This window comes from Macrotis lagotis, chromosome 1, assembly GCF_037893015.1.
Source record: "Macrotis lagotis isolate mMagLag1 chromosome 1, bilby.v1.9.chrom.fasta, whole genome shotgun sequence".
Lineage (NCBI taxonomy): Eukaryota > Metazoa > Chordata > Mammalia > Peramelemorphia > Peramelidae > Macrotis > Macrotis lagotis.
Window position 1 is genome coordinate 776,106,863 of NC_133658.1, and position 17,228 is coordinate 776,124,090.

Sequence of the window (17,228 nt, forward strand, 5' to 3'; positions counted from 1 at the left end):
TTGCCAAATCTTGTCATTTGATAATAGCTAGCATTTATATACCTAAGTACTTTAGAAAAACTATCTCACTTCATCCTTACACCAACTCTTGGAGATAATTATTATTATTCCATTTTACAGAGGTCCCTAGGCCAGATGGCAGAGTGATTAGAGAACTGGCCCAGGAGGTAGGAAGCTTCGAGTTCAAATTCAGCTTTAGACACTTGCTAGCTTTGTGAACCTGAACAAATAACTTTATCTGTTTTTCTCAGTTTCCCCATTTGTGAAATGGAGATAATAAAACCCACCCTCCAGTGTTGTGAAGATCAAATGAGATAACATATGTAAGTGTTGTTTAATTATTTTTTAATCATGTCCAACTCTTCATGATCCTATGTAGGATTTTTATAAAGATCCTGGAGTGGTTTGTCATTACTTTCTCCAATTCATTTTACAGATGAGAAAAATAAGGTAGACCAAGTGACTTGCTCCTGGTCATGTAGTTTTTAAGTGTCTGAGGTCAGATTTGAACTCAAGAAGATAAACTTCCTAATTCCAAGCTGCGCACTCTCTCCACTGTGTCACCTAGTTGCTCAACATAACTAAAGTACTTTGCAAATCTTAAATGTTAAATATTATCAGCTATTTTTATCTACCTTTATAATATCCTATCAGAGCTATCCAAAAGTAGAATGGGCTTTCTTGGAAAGTAGTAGGTTCCCTGACTAGAGGAAAGGTTTGGGTAAAGGTTTGGTACCTGTTTCAAAATACCTTGTAGATGGGATCATTTTCTAGTGTGCTTTGAACTAGAAGGCCTCTGGGATTCCTTTCAAATCTGAAATTTTTCATTCTATGTAATGATTCATTTTTGAACCAATGACAGTAAATATAGGTAAAAATCTTTATTGAATAATAAGTAATAACTTATTTTAACACATTCTTCTGTCTATTGCACATGAGTGTTTTCCTCCTGCATTCATGGAAACATAGGAAAAAAAGATAAATATGATCCAACTTGATGTGACACAATAAATTAATACACTTTTAAGGCACACATAGCAGGCTTATATCCTCCCTGGTCCTTGTGTAGTCATCAGAAAATGAACCATTCTCATTCTCATTGGTTTTAGTGAAGAATTTGGTCCATTCACTTTGACAGTGCCCCCATCTTATGACTCTCTTAACAATTAAACCAGCTGTTGCTCTTTAGGGTTCTGATCACCGTCTTAGCATTAGGGTCAAATTCAAACTGGGAGGATCCACTGAAGAAATAGAAGAATCCTGTAAGTAAAAGCAAAGAAAATAATTAGCAGTTGTTTTTAACAAACAAAACTTTGAGAATATACATAACCCAGAATCAAATATTACTTTCTCAAAATTTAAATTGGAATTTTTCTCTTTGCTTCCCTTTCTCCATCCTTTTTGTTGAATCAAATTGAATTATTAAATCAGAGCATCATAGGTTTAGAGCTGGAAGAGATTTTAGAAATCATATAAGCCCATACCTACCCTCATGGTACCAATGAAGAGATTAAAATCTAGAGACATTGAGTCCCTAGCTGAAGATCACACAAATAGTAAGCATCAGAACTGTATTTAAATTCAAATTTCCTGGCTCTAAGTCTATTTTGCTCTTTCCTTTGGAAATTCCATGTAAGGGAAGGGAATAAAATACTATTTGCCAGACACTATGCCAAGAACTTTACAAATATTATCTCATTCGATTCTTACCCCAACCCTGTGAGGAATGTACTCTTAATATCCTCATTTTACAGATGAGAAAACTAAGGCAAAAGTTCAGTGACTTCCTTAGGTTCACACAGCTAGTATGTGTTTGAGACTGGTTTTGAACTCAGGTCTCCTTGATTCCAGAACCAGTACTCTATTCACTGCAACACCTAGCTGATCTTTCGTGGTTTCTTTTTTTAAAGTCACTATAATGAAGACTTTCCTATATTTATATACCCACCAAAGAATACAAAATGTAGCAACTCAACACATGAGCTAGTGAGAAAGCAATGTGCTTCTGGTTTGCAAGCAAAATAAAGTTTAAAATTGTTACAATTATTAACATAATTAAGACTATACCATAGCTTCAATATTATTTTCTCAAATAGAAATTTAATTATGACAAAGTTGTTGGGAGGAGGTAGGGAGAAAAGTTGAAGAAAGGCTTGAATTATTATATAATTGATTTAATTTTCTACCACATTTTAAATTTGCAAAAAGTGTCCCAAGGCAACCAGAAGATGAATCAGGAAGAAAATTTCTAAAATCTTCCCATTATAATAATAGGTACACTTTGTTATTGAGAAAATATATTATATCTTACCAAATGCCTCAAAAGCAGCATTGACCTTCTGGTCAACTCCTGGAAAGTCTGTTGCTATCTGTCTAGGATAGCCATGGTCCATGGATTGTCTCTTTTCATCATAGCTAATGAAAGCAAAATGAACAAAGGTTAGAATGTAAGATCCTTGAAGACAGGGTAAGGCTTGCTACGGTATCCCTTACTAGTGCATAGAAGATGCTTAATCAGTATCTATTGACTGATCATTCTAATGAGGCTGAAAACACATCCTAGTGTGAAGGTGAGTACATTCTGCTGAATTTAGAGAAGAAGTCAACCATTTGAAACTTTTCCCAGATATGTTTACAGAAGATTTTTACTTATTCTTAAGTTTATTTTTTCCTAAAAGACATTCAGTGTAGCAATGAAAACAGGTTCTTTTCTTTTAATGTTCAGTTCATATATAACCATATTGACATCTTAGCCCTGCTATTCACTTGGTGGCTCATGCTGGTCCAATGTTTTAACTGTCTTGAAAAGAAATATCAAACATTTTTAGGCCCCCAGATATTTTATTTGTCCTATGTATCCTTGAGTCCTAACAGATACATCATCTCCCCACCTTTAATCAACCATTCCCAACTACTAAAAGCAACATACAGTTCCAGATTTGGAAGGAGGGGCAGGTAGAATACAATATATGGGCTTATAATGGAGACTTTTTCCTAATCAGTAACATATATCAGAGTTCAGCTTCACTGGCACAACCTTAGGGAACCTAAAAGTCATCTCTTCACCTATTATAATAAGCTATCAGGGTAGAACTTCACTAAAGAATATCCTCAAGTTGAGTCTTACCTCCAGTAAATATCATTCACAAAGAAATAGGTTTTTTGTTTTTCTTTGTGGAAAAAGGCTGCATCAATTTTCTTTACTGTTTGTGGAAAGCCCAGAGTATGGATATCTCTTGGGTAGCCTGCCTGGATGTCACTTCCTCTGACAGCCCAGTACTTGCTTCCTATGAAAAGAAATCAATCAGGAGGTTTGAATGAGAGATAAATCAAAATTCTTTATTGTCATTTAATTTTAGAAGTACTTTTGATGAAGAAATATGGTAGAGCAACAAAAATATTCATCTGCCCCTGAGTGGCTGGATAACTCCAGTTGAGTTATTTTAATCTCTCTGTATCTCAGTTTCCTCATCTGTAAAACGGGGATAGTCATATTTATCCCTGTTCTTGTTTGAAGATCAAGTGTTAAGGTTTTACATTTGCTAAAACAACCCAAACCTTTATATGAAATTTGAAAACAATATTTAATACTAATAATAACAGCTTACATTTATATAACATCTATTATATATGAAGTGGTAAGAGTGACAGACCAGGTCAGAAAGACTTATCTTCCTGAGTTCAAATCTGGTCTCAGACTCTTACCTAGTTGAAAACCCTAGAAAAGTCATTTAAATAATTTGTCTCAGTTTTCTTATCTGTAAAATGACATGGAGAAGAAAATGACAATATTTCCTTTGCCAAGTACCTGTGCTATTGTATCTTTGTCAATAAAATCTCAAATGTGACCACCAAGATTTGAACACAACTGAGTAACATCAAAATAAACTAGGTTCAGTGCTTAGTACTTTTAAAATTGATTTTCCTTGACACTCTAGAAGGCAGGCATTATTAATATTATCTCAATTTTATAGTTGAGGGAACTGAATCAAACAGAATTTAAGTGATTTTCCCAAGATCCCACAACTAGTAAGCAGTTCAGAAGCCAACTTTATCCACTACACTACATACCTGCCTTATTGGGTATTTTATTAAATGAATTTGTCATCAATTATGTCGCATGCTTAAGCAAAGAAGGGTAATTTTGAGGTTTTAAAGTTGTAATGTTGGATTCTTTAAGAAAAAGCAACTTCAAGAGGCAATATTTAAACCATAAATATTTAAACCAATATTTAAACAATATTTAAACCATAGGACATAGATATTGTGTTTCCTTATTCTCAGGAATATTTCTTAGAGGGGCAAAGAGCCACTGGGTCTAGATTTAGAGGACCTAGAGTAGGGCAAGTAACTTAGCCTCCCAGGTATCAGTTTCCTTTTCAGAAAAGTAGAGTTTGATTTAAAGATCAATACTATGATTATTATTTCATACATTTAGGCATTAGAACTGCTATATTATATACCAAAGAATAAAACATGATTTGATAAAGTAAAGAAAATGCAAGTCTTGTTAGGGTTTAACCCACATATTTAAAGAAATTAATGTTCAATAGTTACCTTTAAAAAGAAAAACCATGTCCTTGGTAGTTAGTTCATAGGCAGCATCAAAACCCGTTGGAAGAGAGGGCCAATAGACAGACAACATATAAAGTGATGGTTCTATACTGTTGGTGGACTTGCGCCAAAAGTACCTGAAACCAATTTTTAAAAAATTTAATTCATCAAATATTCCATTAGTTTTAATATTTGAAATATTTATAAGTAAATTTCTCTGAGAGAGGGGGAGGTGGGGAGCAAGAGTATAGAAAAGGAGGGCTCTCTTATTGGGTGATCAGAACTTTCTTCTTAAGCCCATTTCTCACAGGTATTTTCTCTGTTGCTGAAGACCTTCATACACTGTCCATCCCCACTCTATCCATGCTGTTCTTTTAGTAGTTTAGAAAACTGTTAATCAGTAATGGGAACAGGTCTTCTAGGATATCTCTCAGAAACATATGGAGTCTTATGTTCCAGGAGAAACAGGTTGAACAACACTGTATATTCTCTCAAACTAGACTTTCTGTAATTCACTCTTAATCTACCTTAAGAACTTGCAGTGTGCATTTTCCAGGGGTTATGGGGCTGTGCAAGCCTCATATCTGACCTGTGGAAGGTAAGCATGTCTTTGTAATTATTTATTAGTAGGGTGTGTTTTAAAAAGTCAAACACAGAATATTACTTTGGGCAGATATATAAATGTGACTACTCAATTATAGATTACTCATAATAAATCAATGTCACTAGATGAGACTCCAGTGGCAAGAGAACTGTACTGTTCTTGGTATCAGAGAACATAGGTTTGAACTCCAGTTCTGCAATTAAGATTATGGGATTTAGAACTGAAAGAATCCTTTGGGACCAGTTAGTGTAACTCCAACAAAAAGAAAGACTTGGGACCCACACAATAGAAGTCAATTACTCTAGGTCCAACAAGTAATCTTAGATCTGAGATCTAAGTCCAAGTCTTCTGTTCCTAAATGCAAAAACTATTTAACTTTCCACTGAGGCACACAATTCACTTCTTTAAGAGTCTTCAAGGGTAGTAAATGACATGTTTTCTCCATTTTTCTAGAGCTTGTCTAGTTCTCTGAGTTAGTGGCAAAATCAAGAGCAGAACCCTCACCCAGGTGCTTCATAGAGGTGTAAAGATGATATCCTAAGTGGTCTGATCAAATCTCTTTATTTTACAGATGAAGAGACTGAAGCCAAAAAAAAGTAAAGTAATTCTCCCATGATCCATGCTACCCTTAAAGATCTGTTTCCATTTTAGGTTTTTTTTTTTTTTAGGTTTTTGCAAGGCAAATAGGGTTAAGTGGCTTCCCCAAGGCCACACAGCTAGGTAATTATTAAGTGTCTGAGACTGGATTTGAACCCAGGTACTCCTGACTCCAAGGCCGGTGCTTTATCCACTACACCACCTAGCCGCCCCTCCATTTTAGTTTAACTCAAAAGTTGGGTAGACTACAGCTTCCTTTGTTTTTCTGATTCTGAGATTAAGGCTCATTACACTACACTATGTTGCTTTCTAGGCTCTGCTACTGGGTGGGACAATTAGGGGAAAATTTTTAATAAGTGACTGTTTTGAGATTTAAAAATCAAATCAAATCAGAAGTAGCAGAGATGGAATACTAAATCTCTTGACTCATAAAATGGTAATCTTGATTATACCATGCCCTTAATGATCCTGGGACATTGGAGGAGTCACTTGACCAACGACATCTTAGTTTTGTTATTTTATAAAATGATGTGTTTGCACAATGCAGGCCTCCAAGATTCTTCCCATTTCTAAGTCCTATCAATCCTATGATTCATGACACTGAAGGCAGCTATCCTGAACCATCAATTACATTCAGGTCTGCAAACAAGATGTTCATCATTTAGAAAGACAGAGTCTAGGGAATGTAGATCAGATCTGAACTTGTGGGTAGCCTAAAGGAAAATTTCTGATACTGAATGTTTAGAAATTCGTGTAGAGATTTGGTTTTGTTTTTCTTTTCTTAGTTCAAAAATTTTAAGAACTAGGTGGAGGGAAATGTTTCAGCAGCTCTTACCTGTCTTTAAAGAACAACATTTCTCCCCGAAGAGTGCTCACTGCATCAAAGGACATTTCTGGGTCACAAGTTGCTGGGGTCTCTTCAGGCTTCTCTTGTTCTGTAGATTCTGTGGGTAGCACTGGATCAGCAGGAGAGTCTGATGGATATCCTAGAGGAAAAATTAGGGAAAAACAAAAGGAAATGAATGAGTGTGCTATGATGCAGGCATTTAAGTATGTCCTAAAAGGATCAAGCTTTCCTTACATTTACAGAGTATACTTGACTTAAACCCATTTCATCATATTTAGATTTCCCCCAAGATTCCTCATCTCTGCCTCTTAAAATACATAGCTTCTTTTAAGATTCAATTAATGAACTCTTACTTCTTCTAGGTGGTCTTCCCTGCTCCCCACAGCTTATAGTGCTTCCTCATCTAAGACTACCAAACTTGATTTTCCCATTAAAATGTAAACTCCTTGAGAGCAGAGACTATTTTTTCTTTGTATCTCTAGCACTTAGCACACTACTTAGTAGTAAGTCTTTAATAAATGCCTGTTGATAAACAGACAAACAGATAAGGAGACAAATTGAAGAACCTCTTAAAAAGAATTGAACTCATTTTTTTCACTCACCATAGAGAGTCTGAATGCCATCAATATCATCCTGAGAAAGGAGAGACTTGGTGAGGTCTATGTTTGGATCGTAGACTGGGTACATCAGAGCATTGGGAACATTAGAATGAAGGAGACCCAGGGAATGGCCAATTTCATGAGCAGCAACAAGGAATAAGTTGATTCCTGGTGGGAAATCATCAATTTTCAGTGACCAAAAATTAATCAATATGTCTGAGGTTAAAGAAAATGTTTCTTATTGGCTTAGAGGAGAGTGATGACTTGTGAAAGAAGACTAAATATGTCATCTCAATGATAAATGAAGTTGGAAAACAATGTTTTTTCCCTTGTGGTGTTGGGAAGAACATTGAGCAAACCCTGCTCTAGAAAAGTGTTTTTCCTTTTTTTTTTAATTGAGAGAAAAAATATATAGAATTAAATGATATATGTCATTATGAAAATTGTATTTTGGCTCCTAGACACTATTGAAAAGTGGCATGTAGCAACTCTAATATCAATGCCAACGATATTGACATTTTCATTCTACTTTGAAGTCTTTGGGTGGCAAACTCTTGCTATTTTTCTATTCTACTAATAAATACTTTTTGAAAGTATTGATTGTATAATCCTGCTTAAGTGGTTTACCTAAAAATGTGCAGGCCATTATGTTAGGTACTGGGAGATTTGCCTACTTTTCCTTCCACTATTTTTATAAAATACTTATTCAAAGGCAACTGGAGGAGGAGTGGATAGAACTTTGGATGTGGGATCAGGAAAACCTGGCTTCAAGTTCCTCCTCTGACAGTTATTGATTGTATAATCATGCTTAAGTGGTTTACCTAAAAATGCCTCAGGCACTAGGACTTCTCTACAAAGTCATAGAAAATGGGGCTAAAGAGAATTCCCAATGCTGAGGAAATCATGATTTATGACTCTTTATTAGATACTATTGAGACAGCAGTTAAGGACTAAATATAACATATCTTTAAAAAAAAGACAAATTATTCCTAGTATATCTATCAATCATTTCTCAAAAGTAATTGACTATTGCACAAACATCTTCAATCTTTGTAATCTAAATAGTATAACCCAAGTCAATAGGAAGTAGTGGAAAATGAATCAACCTTTTAGTCAGTAGAAGTGATTTCAAGTCTGACTTCAGGAATACACTAGCTGTGTGACTCTGAGAAAGAGTGTAGGTGGCACAGTGGATAGCGTGCTGACCCTAGAGAGACCCAGAGAAGGACTCCTCTTCATAATTTTAAAATCTTGTCTCAGGGGCAGCTAAGTGGCACAGTGGATAGAGCCTCAGCCCTGGAGTCGGGACGACCTGAGTTCAAATCCAACCTCAGACACTTAAGAATTGCCTAGCTGTGGGGCAGCTAGGTGGTGTAGTGGATAAGGCACCAGCCCTGGAGTCAGGGAGTACCTGCGTTCAAATCCAGTCTCAGACACTTAATAATTACCTAGCTGTGTGGCCTTGGGCAAGCCACTTAACTCCATTTGCCTTGCAAAAACCTAAAAAAAATAAAGAATGGCCTAGCTGTGTGACCTTGAGCAAGTCACTTAACTCCATTGCCTTGCAAAAAAACATCTTATCTCATACACTGTCTAGCTATGTGACCTGGGTAAGTCATTTAATCTTGTTTGTCTCAGTTTCCTCATCTGTAAATTGCGCTGGAGAAGGAAAAGGCAAAACACTCCAGTATCTTTGCCAAGAAAATACCTAATGGGGATCTAAATGATTGAAAAATGACTCATGACCCTGAGAAAGTCAGACTCTTAGTGCCCCCAAGCAACTCTATAAACTGGTTACCCCAAAATAGAAATGAATGTTACATAAGAAAAACAATTTGTTGCACACAAGAGGAATTATTTCTACACTGAGATCTTGATTGAGGCAAAATTATGTTTATATTTAGCCAATGAGTTTATGCTATTTGTGGTCAAAATGGAAATTCCAATCCTGATCTAGATGGACCTTTCCCCTTTCTAGAGGTAATTGACCCAATCTAGTCTAAAAGTTTTTGTTTAGTATGCACTTCAGTATTATTCTTTCAATAAAGTGTCTACTTCCATTTAAATTTCTAGCACAACAACAATTTTCATTCTTAGTAAAAATATAATATGTTTTTATAACTTGCTAGAGTGCTCTGAAACATATAATTAAGCAAAGAATAGGAACACTGAAGCAAGGATACTACATGGTTGGAATATTTCAAAGATACCATGAAAGAGTGTCTGAGCCTAGATACATAAAAATCCCAATTAAACAAAACCCCATCTCCCCTCTCAAAAGAATAACTTCCCAGCTATACCATTAGGTAAGCAAATTTTAATTCACTATATTATACCTTCAACATTTAAAAGATTATAGAAATTGCCACTGATAATAAACTTCAAGATGCTCAGATTATAGATTTAGGGCTCAAAAGCACCTTAGAGAATGTCTAGTCCAATGCATTCATTTTCCAGATGAAGAAACTGAATCTTAGGGACGTTAAAAGACCTGTCAGAGTTCACATAGGTAGAAAGAGTCAGATCATAAATCTTATACCAGGTCCAGATTATGAATCATTAACTATACTCATTTAAAGTAAAATGGTGAGTTAATGTATTTTAGAAAAATTTTAAGCAACAGTGATATAAAACAAAAAAAAATCAACTTCTAAAAATTCATTCAACAAGGTCATCTATTTCCAAAGCTTTTTAGTTAGTCATTTTTATTAAAAATTAACCTAAGGTAATTTTAACCTACCAGTCTTATCTTCTGTCCAATTTTCTTCATCATCCAGGTGAACATCTCCATTAATATTAGCTCCAGGTGGATAGGCATGACCCAAGACTCCCCCAGGTCCATCAAAGGGTAGAAAATCTCCATGATCTGACAGAAAATAATCATTTTTTGGAGTAGTCAGGGATTTGACTTCAAAAGTCTTGGAAACAATTATAACACATTATTAAATTCATATGGTTAGTTGTCTTTTAACTAGTTAGTTTCCTTTGGCAAATCCCCTAACTTATCTCTACCACTCCTAAAGGAAGTGTATGAAATCAAGATTCTTTTCTATCTGTTTTTTTTTTAAAGTGGGGTTATTCTTCCAGGCTATTATGGGTTCATTGGATCAAATATTAAGAGCTAAAAAGGACTTGAAAAGTCATGACTTACTGAGTATACATGTCCACCTCCAAGAAAAGGTATTTATATATTGCCCCTATTGTTAGTTCCCAACCCCAATATATAAATGATTTTATATTTCTATTGGATGTATTTTGTTTTTACTTATCAATCTGTCTAACTATCTATTGGGAGAGAGAGAGAGAGAGAGAGAGAGAGAGAGAGAGAGAGAGAGATAAAATTTGGAAATATGAAAGCTCCTTAAGGACATCCTGTTCTGTTTTTTGACTTTGTTTCTACAGCACCTACCCCACTGTCAAGTCCATTGAGGCACTTATATACAGTATAATATATAATAATATAATTTTATATTATATTATTGTGGAATATATTACATATACGTATTTATGTTTAATAATATCTAATAGACACATTGAATTGATCATAAAATCCCAGATTTATCACTGGAAGAGACCTCAGGAACTATCTAGTCCAACCCTTCCCATACCCTCCCATTTTTTTTTTAATAGATGGACAGTCTCAGCAAGGATAAGTGATTTGCCCAATATCACACAGTAAATAACAGAGGCATAATCTGAGTCTTGGTCTCTATACTTTCAAGCTAAGAAGTTTCTCATTTTACTATTGTTGGGGAAAAAAATCCTCATTTTGTTGAGGAAATTGAGTCCCAGAGAATTTGTCTTAATCCAAATCATAGACATAATGATTGTCAAATCCAAGAATTTAAACCTAAAGCCTCTGGTTTGAAATGCAGCATTCATTCCACTGTAGAAAGAGGAAAGGGGAATGGGGGAAAGGAAGAGAGAGAGTATGTTTTTTACCTTGGATGGCAAAAGAGATCATTATGTCAGCTTCTCCTGTCCAGAGCCTGGTAAACGTGAGGGGAATAACATCACTCCAGACTTTCAGAGCTCTCTCTATGGCAACGTCAACATCAGATTTTTTCATATCATCTGTGTAGTTCACAATCCTTTATTAAAGAATTGAAGAAAATTAACCCAAAATCATTATTTTGCATATGAGAAATAAATGACAAAGTGAGACTGCAAGCAACCTCTGCATCAAGCATTACCTGTATGTAACCTCATTTTTTCTCCATTTAGGTTTATAGGGAAAGAAACCAAAAGAGGAAGCATCAGGAAATCCACATCTGGGCTTCTTCATCATCTCCATAGTGTCATCATCCAAATTCCCAGTCACCTTCAAACCTAAAAAGCTTTGCATCTCTTGGATTTTTGCAACCACAGGACTACTGTCCTTCCTACGAACAAACTGCTTCACATCTTTTTCAAGGTGATAGAAGTCTTCTAAGTATTTCTAATGAGATAAGAAGCATAATTATTTGGTCACTCCTAAGACTTTTGACCTAAAACAAATAATAATAGGATCTAATATGGCATAGCATATAAAAAGTCAGTCATGAAGTCAGGAAGACTTGAATTTAAAATTTGCCCAGACACATAATGACTATTTAACTAAGGATAACCTTAATTTCAGTGCCTCAGACAACTCTCTAAGAATATAAAATATAGATAAATGATGGCTTTGTATCAATGAAGGGAATTTTTATTCTAAGAGTAATTACACTGATGAAGTCACAGGTTTGAACAATTAAAAATATACTAATATTGTTAGAATGGTAGAAATAACGTTGTTCTATTGTTCATGTCTCAACTTATTTGAAGTATTCCTCTAGCTTTTCAGAACGAAAGTGAATTGACTATATGTTTTACTTTGTTCTTCAATTAACCATTCATCTTCATAGTTGGTTTTTCCTTCATAGCTAACTTAAAAGTGAATGGATTTCTGCACAAAGAAAAATAAAAGGTATTATACAGAGAAAGTAAAAAAAATCACTTTTGATTCAATTGTGTGACTTTTAGGTGAATTTATCTGGACAATTTTCCTATATTTTTCCTTAAGTTTTCCTTTAAAAATTCCTTAATTCTCCACATCTCTATACTATTATAGACCTTATTAGTATAGAGTGTACCAAAATAAACTTCTATCTCCCTCTATACTATTATAGACCTTATTAGTAAAGAGTGTACCAAAATAAACTTCTATCTCCATAAGACTTTTGCCTTTTCCAAGAGATATATCATCAGCTAAAATTTTTATGGAGTGACATAAACAGAAAGTGTTCTTCCTACCTATTCTAAACTATGGTCTTTTAAACCTTAAACATGCCTAGATGCTGCCTTTCAATCTAATAATTTGTTTATTTAAAAATAACCTGAAGGTAAAGATCTCTTCTCCAACTCTTCCATTGGACTCCTGCCTGCTTAGCCTGAGGAAGTAAAGCCTGTCTTCCCTACATTACCTGGATGCGATCCATACTCAGTTTTCCAGCTGTGGCTGCAGGGTTCAGAGGGTAGGCTGCAGAAAATGCCAGATACAACAGGAGAACTGAAAGACTCTTCATTTCCATCTCCAATGCTGGTCTTTACCCAAGTTGTCAGATTCTGCCAACTATCTTTCCTGAATGCCTCGGTGGTTCCACTTTTATAATCCTCCCTGGATTTTGTTGACATGACCCACTGTCTTGAGTCACAGCTGAGCAGAAGTAGAAATCACCCCCCAAAAAGAAAAATAAAAAAAAGGGTGACATGAGTTTTTTCTTCCTAATTCCTTTCAGCTTTCCAATTTTGCAATGCCGAGGCATGATTAAGATGCAGGAAATGCTTCCTGTACTTTCATGAAGGAAAACTTGAATATCTGAATCTAGAAATAAAAATTATACTAAACCCTCTCATTAGAGGGTTGTGCGTGTTTTGTGTGTGTGTGTGTGTGTGTGTGTGTGTGTATGTTTGTGTGTGTTTGTGTGTGTGTCTACGGAGGACGATGACTTTGTAAAAATTCAAAATGGTCCAGATTTTTTTTAAAGCAATGCAGTTTTGTGCTCAATTAATTCTAATCCCTAATACCAGTATCTACACACAAATAAATAGAATACAAGCACCAGTAGAATGTAAACTTCTTGAGGGCAAGGATAATCTCATTCTTTTACCTTTTTAATAGCAATTCCTGGTTCAGTGTTTGACACATAGTAGACTATATTAGAAACTAAATTGAATAAAAGAGGAAAAATTTGCAGGACAATTGACTATTGTCTATGGTCATTACAATTAATGTCAGATAATTAATTTACAGAATTTTAGAGTTAAAAGGGCAACTAGGTGGCTTAATGGATAGAGAGCCAAGCCTGGAGTAGGGAAGACTGTTCTTTCTGAGCTCAAAACTGGACTCAAACACTTTCTAGAAGTGTGATCCTGGGCAAGCCCTTTAACCTTATCTATAAAATGAGTTGGAGAAGGAATAGAAAAAGTATTCCAGTATCTTTGCCAAGAAAACTCAAAATGAGATCATGAACAGTCAAGTAAAACTTAGCAATATTTATTCATTTATAGAGCTAAAAAGAACATTAAAACCAAATTGCCCTGGCTCTTATCCAATGCATGATTTCATTCTACATCATCTCCAGTATATGGTTATTCAGCCTAGAGACTTCTAGGGATAGGAAACTCATTACATGATGAGGAAAGTCATTCCACTTTTGAACTGGTCAATCTGTTAGACAGTTGTTTCAAAGTGAACCTTTGTGTAAAGGTCCGGTACACTAAGAGAGTGAATTCATTTGGGTGATTCCTTTATTTCCCTGACTTGTGAGTCCCATCTAGGAGACTTGGGGAAATGTAAACAGGTACAATAAATATCAACAGAGAAATTGTTGTTGTTTTGCTATTTTAAAATTAAAAGGCCAAATAAAACAAAGCTAGATCTAACCACATCACTCCCCTCTTTAATAAATTCCTTTGACTTCCTATACTTCCAAGATAAGGTCTTCTGGCTTTTAAAGTCCCTTATAATCCAGTCCCTTCTGATCTTTCCAATCTTCTATACTTTACCCCAATTTGACATACTGTATGAATTAATGACACTGACTTTCTTGCTTCTTTGATCCATTTATAATGACTGTCCCTCTCCTTTGCCTTCTGACTTTTCTGGCTCCCTTTAAGATAATTCAATTACATGAACTGAAGCTGAGTGAAGGGAGCAGAACCTAGAGAACACTGTACGCACTGATCAACTGTGATGGACATAATTCCTCTCAGCACTTCAGAGATCAAGGACAACCTTAAAAGACCTGCTATGGACAATGCTATCCATATCCAGAGGGGGAAAAAAACACCACGGATTCTGAATACACTTTTTTAAAACTTCTCATATGTTTTTTCTTCCCATCCCATGGTTTTTGTTTGTTCCCTTTAGTTCTAACTCCTCTTACACAAAGTGACTAATATGTAAATAAGTTAAATACAAATGTACATGTACAATTTTTACCAGACTACTCTCTGCCATGGGAAGGAAAGATAGGGTGGTAGAAAAAACATGGACACATGAATTTGCAAATGGAGGAATGTTGAAAAACTACCATAGCATATAATTGGAAAAATAAAATTTCAAGGAAAAAAGAAATTAAAATACTACCTTCTTCAAGAGACCTTCCTTGTCTGTCCTCTTTCCTCAGTCCATTTTACCCACTGCATTCTAATTCTATTTTATGCTGCTTTTCCTTAGCTTCCTCTGTTGGATAGTGATATCTTTGACAGACTGTTTAGGCCTTTCTTTATATTTCCAGTGCTTTCCATAGCACCTGCCAATTACTGGGTGCTTATTTGACTGACTGAAAACAGAAATCTTGGATAACAAACAGAAGTTCTCCAAAGAACAACCCTCTACAAATATTTAAATGTTTCCATTTAGTTTCAGTCTAGAAGAGACTCTTCCTGCATTAGCCCCTTTTGCTCCCAATAGGACTGAACTGGTTTTCAGAATTCATTCTGAGAAAAATCAGTTGTTCTCTATCCTAGATCCTCTTGTAGTTTTCTGTAGCTCCCAGCAGATGTCTCCAGATGCTGCTTTCTATTGGGTCCTCATCTGCAACTACATATAGGAGTGATCCAAAGGTTTTTCCCTCTCTGACTCTTCTTCCCCCTCACTCCCACATTTCTGTGTTATTAGATTTAAAAAAAAACACCTCCTACAGCAAAATTATTTGTCATTAGGTGCTTCCTACTTTCTGAGGAAAACCAGAAGAAATCATAGCAAATGTCTGTAGACAGGGTGTATTAGTAAATATTTAACAACCAACTCTCAAAAAAAAAAAGTACTCACAATAAATTTTTAGTTTAATCTGCATTCTTAACATTTTCTCTTTCATGTTGTCATTAATCATCTAAACAACAAAGTACTGATTTAATAATGATCTGTAATCTCTGCCCATTTCCAAGCTATAAACACACTAAAAAATTTAACAATCAGCCCTGGGCACTGTCAGGTGCTGCTTCAGTACATCCTGATTGTAGGTCATAACTTTAGAATAGTATAGGACCTTGGAGACCATATAGACTAGCAAATTTTATAGATGAAGAAACTAAAGCCCAGAGAAAAAAGGCGACGTGTATGATCACCCAGCAAGTAGTAAAACCATGATGTGGACCCAAGTTTTCCTAACTCCTGCAGTCCACTCACTATACCACCCTACCTTCAAATAGTGGTTGTTTCTCTCTAGTGAACCTCTGTGTGAGGGTCCAGTACACTAAGAGAGTGAATTCATTTGAGTGATTCCTTTATTTCCCTGACTTATAAATCCCATCTAGGAGACCTGGGGAAATGTAAGCTGGTAACTCCAGTATACTGAGATTTTAGGTTACAATAAATATCAACAGAGTAATTGTTATTGTTTTGTTATTTTAAATTAAAATGCCAAATAAAACAAAGCTAGATCTACCTACATCACTCCCCTCTTCAATAAATTCCTTTGACTTCCTATTACTTCCAGGATAAGATCTTCTGGCTTTTAAAGTCCCTTATAATCTGGTCCCTTCTGATCTTTCCATTCTTATACTTTACCCCAATTTGACATACTGTATGAATTAATGACACTGACTTTCTTGCTTCTTTAATCCCTTTATAATGACTGTCCCTCAAATTAGAAATGTTCTAAGATAGTGATTATTTCTCTCCAGGTTTTATTTTTTCCAGAACAACCCTCACAATTAATTAATAAAACCCCGGACTTTAAAAATCTACTGTAGATTTTTAGATTGCATCTCACTAGGACAAAGGAGAAGACAAGGGGAAAGAACTAGATGGAGAATGAGTAAACTTGTTTCTTCAGATTTTTTTTGTGGTTTCAATTCCTCTATTTTCTTTCCCTTTTCTCTAAAGTCCAAAGTGATGTAGAGGGATGTGAGGGGAAGGTTAGGCTGCTTTTCTAATTTAGAGGTTATCTAGTTTAGTTGAAATGTGAAAGGTAATCAGTGGGAAGAGACTAGGTGCAATAGCAAGAAATGATTATAGTAATCTGCTGTTTGATGAACCCAAAGGGTCCAATTATTGGGATATAAACACTCTCTTTGATAAAAACTATTGGGAAGGGGCGGCTAGGTTTTGTAGTAGATAAAGCACTGGGCCCTGGAGTCAGGAGTACCTGGGTTCAAATCCAGTCTCAGACATTTAATAATTACCTAGCTGTGTGGCCTTGGGCAAGCCACTTAACCCCATTTGCCTTGCAAAAACCTAAAAAAAAACTATTGGGAAAATTGGAAGTTAGTATGGGAGAAATTTGGATAAGACCAACACCTCATATGCTATACCAAGGTAAGATCAAAATGGATACAGGATTTAGACATAAAAAAAAATATTATAAACAAACCAAGAGATCAAGTAATGGTTTACCTGTTGTATCTATGGAAAGGGAAGCAGTTCATGACCAAGGAAGAAATGGAGAACATCATTAAAAACAAACTAGACAATTTTGATTACATTAAATTAAAAAACTTTTTGCACAGAAAAACCCACAAAACCACCAAGATCAAAAGATATGTAGTAAATTGGGAA

The 17,228-nt window shown here is 35.3% G+C and overlaps 1 protein-coding gene across 1 annotated transcript; it reads right to left on the reverse strand.

Annotated features, from left to right (window-relative positions):
* Positions 1–924: 924 nt before the first annotated feature.
* LOC141508181 (stromelysin-1-like) lies at positions 925–12,872 on the reverse strand. The gene is made up of 10 exons (XM_074216564.1): positions 12,646–12,872; positions 11,395–11,639; positions 11,144–11,292; positions 9,942–10,067; positions 7,205–7,369; positions 6,591–6,741; positions 4,558–4,691; positions 3,128–3,287; positions 2,312–2,415; positions 925–1,260 (listed from the first exon to the last, which is right to left on the reverse strand). Exons 1-10 carry the CDS (start codon positions 12,751–12,753, stop codon positions 1,160–1,162), a joined length of 1,443 nt encoding a protein of 480 aa, XP_074072665.1. The 5' UTR covers positions 12,754–12,872; the 3' UTR covers positions 925–1,159.
* Between the last annotated feature and the right edge of the window lie 4,356 nt (positions 12,873–17,228).

Coding starts and splice junctions, on each gene's coding strand:
- LOC141508181 (XM_074216564.1), bottom strand. CDS start 12,753: ATGGAAATGAAGAGTCTTTCAGTTCTCCTGTTGTATCTGGCATTTTCT. Junction 11,293..11,394: donor AAAAATGAGGTTACATACAG/GTAATGCTTGAT, acceptor TCTTTAATAAAG/GATTGTGAACTACACAGATG. Junction 3,288..4,557: donor CATGGTTTTTCTTTTTAAAG/GTAACTATTGAA, acceptor TTCTTTTCATAG/GAAGCAAGTACTGGGCTGTC.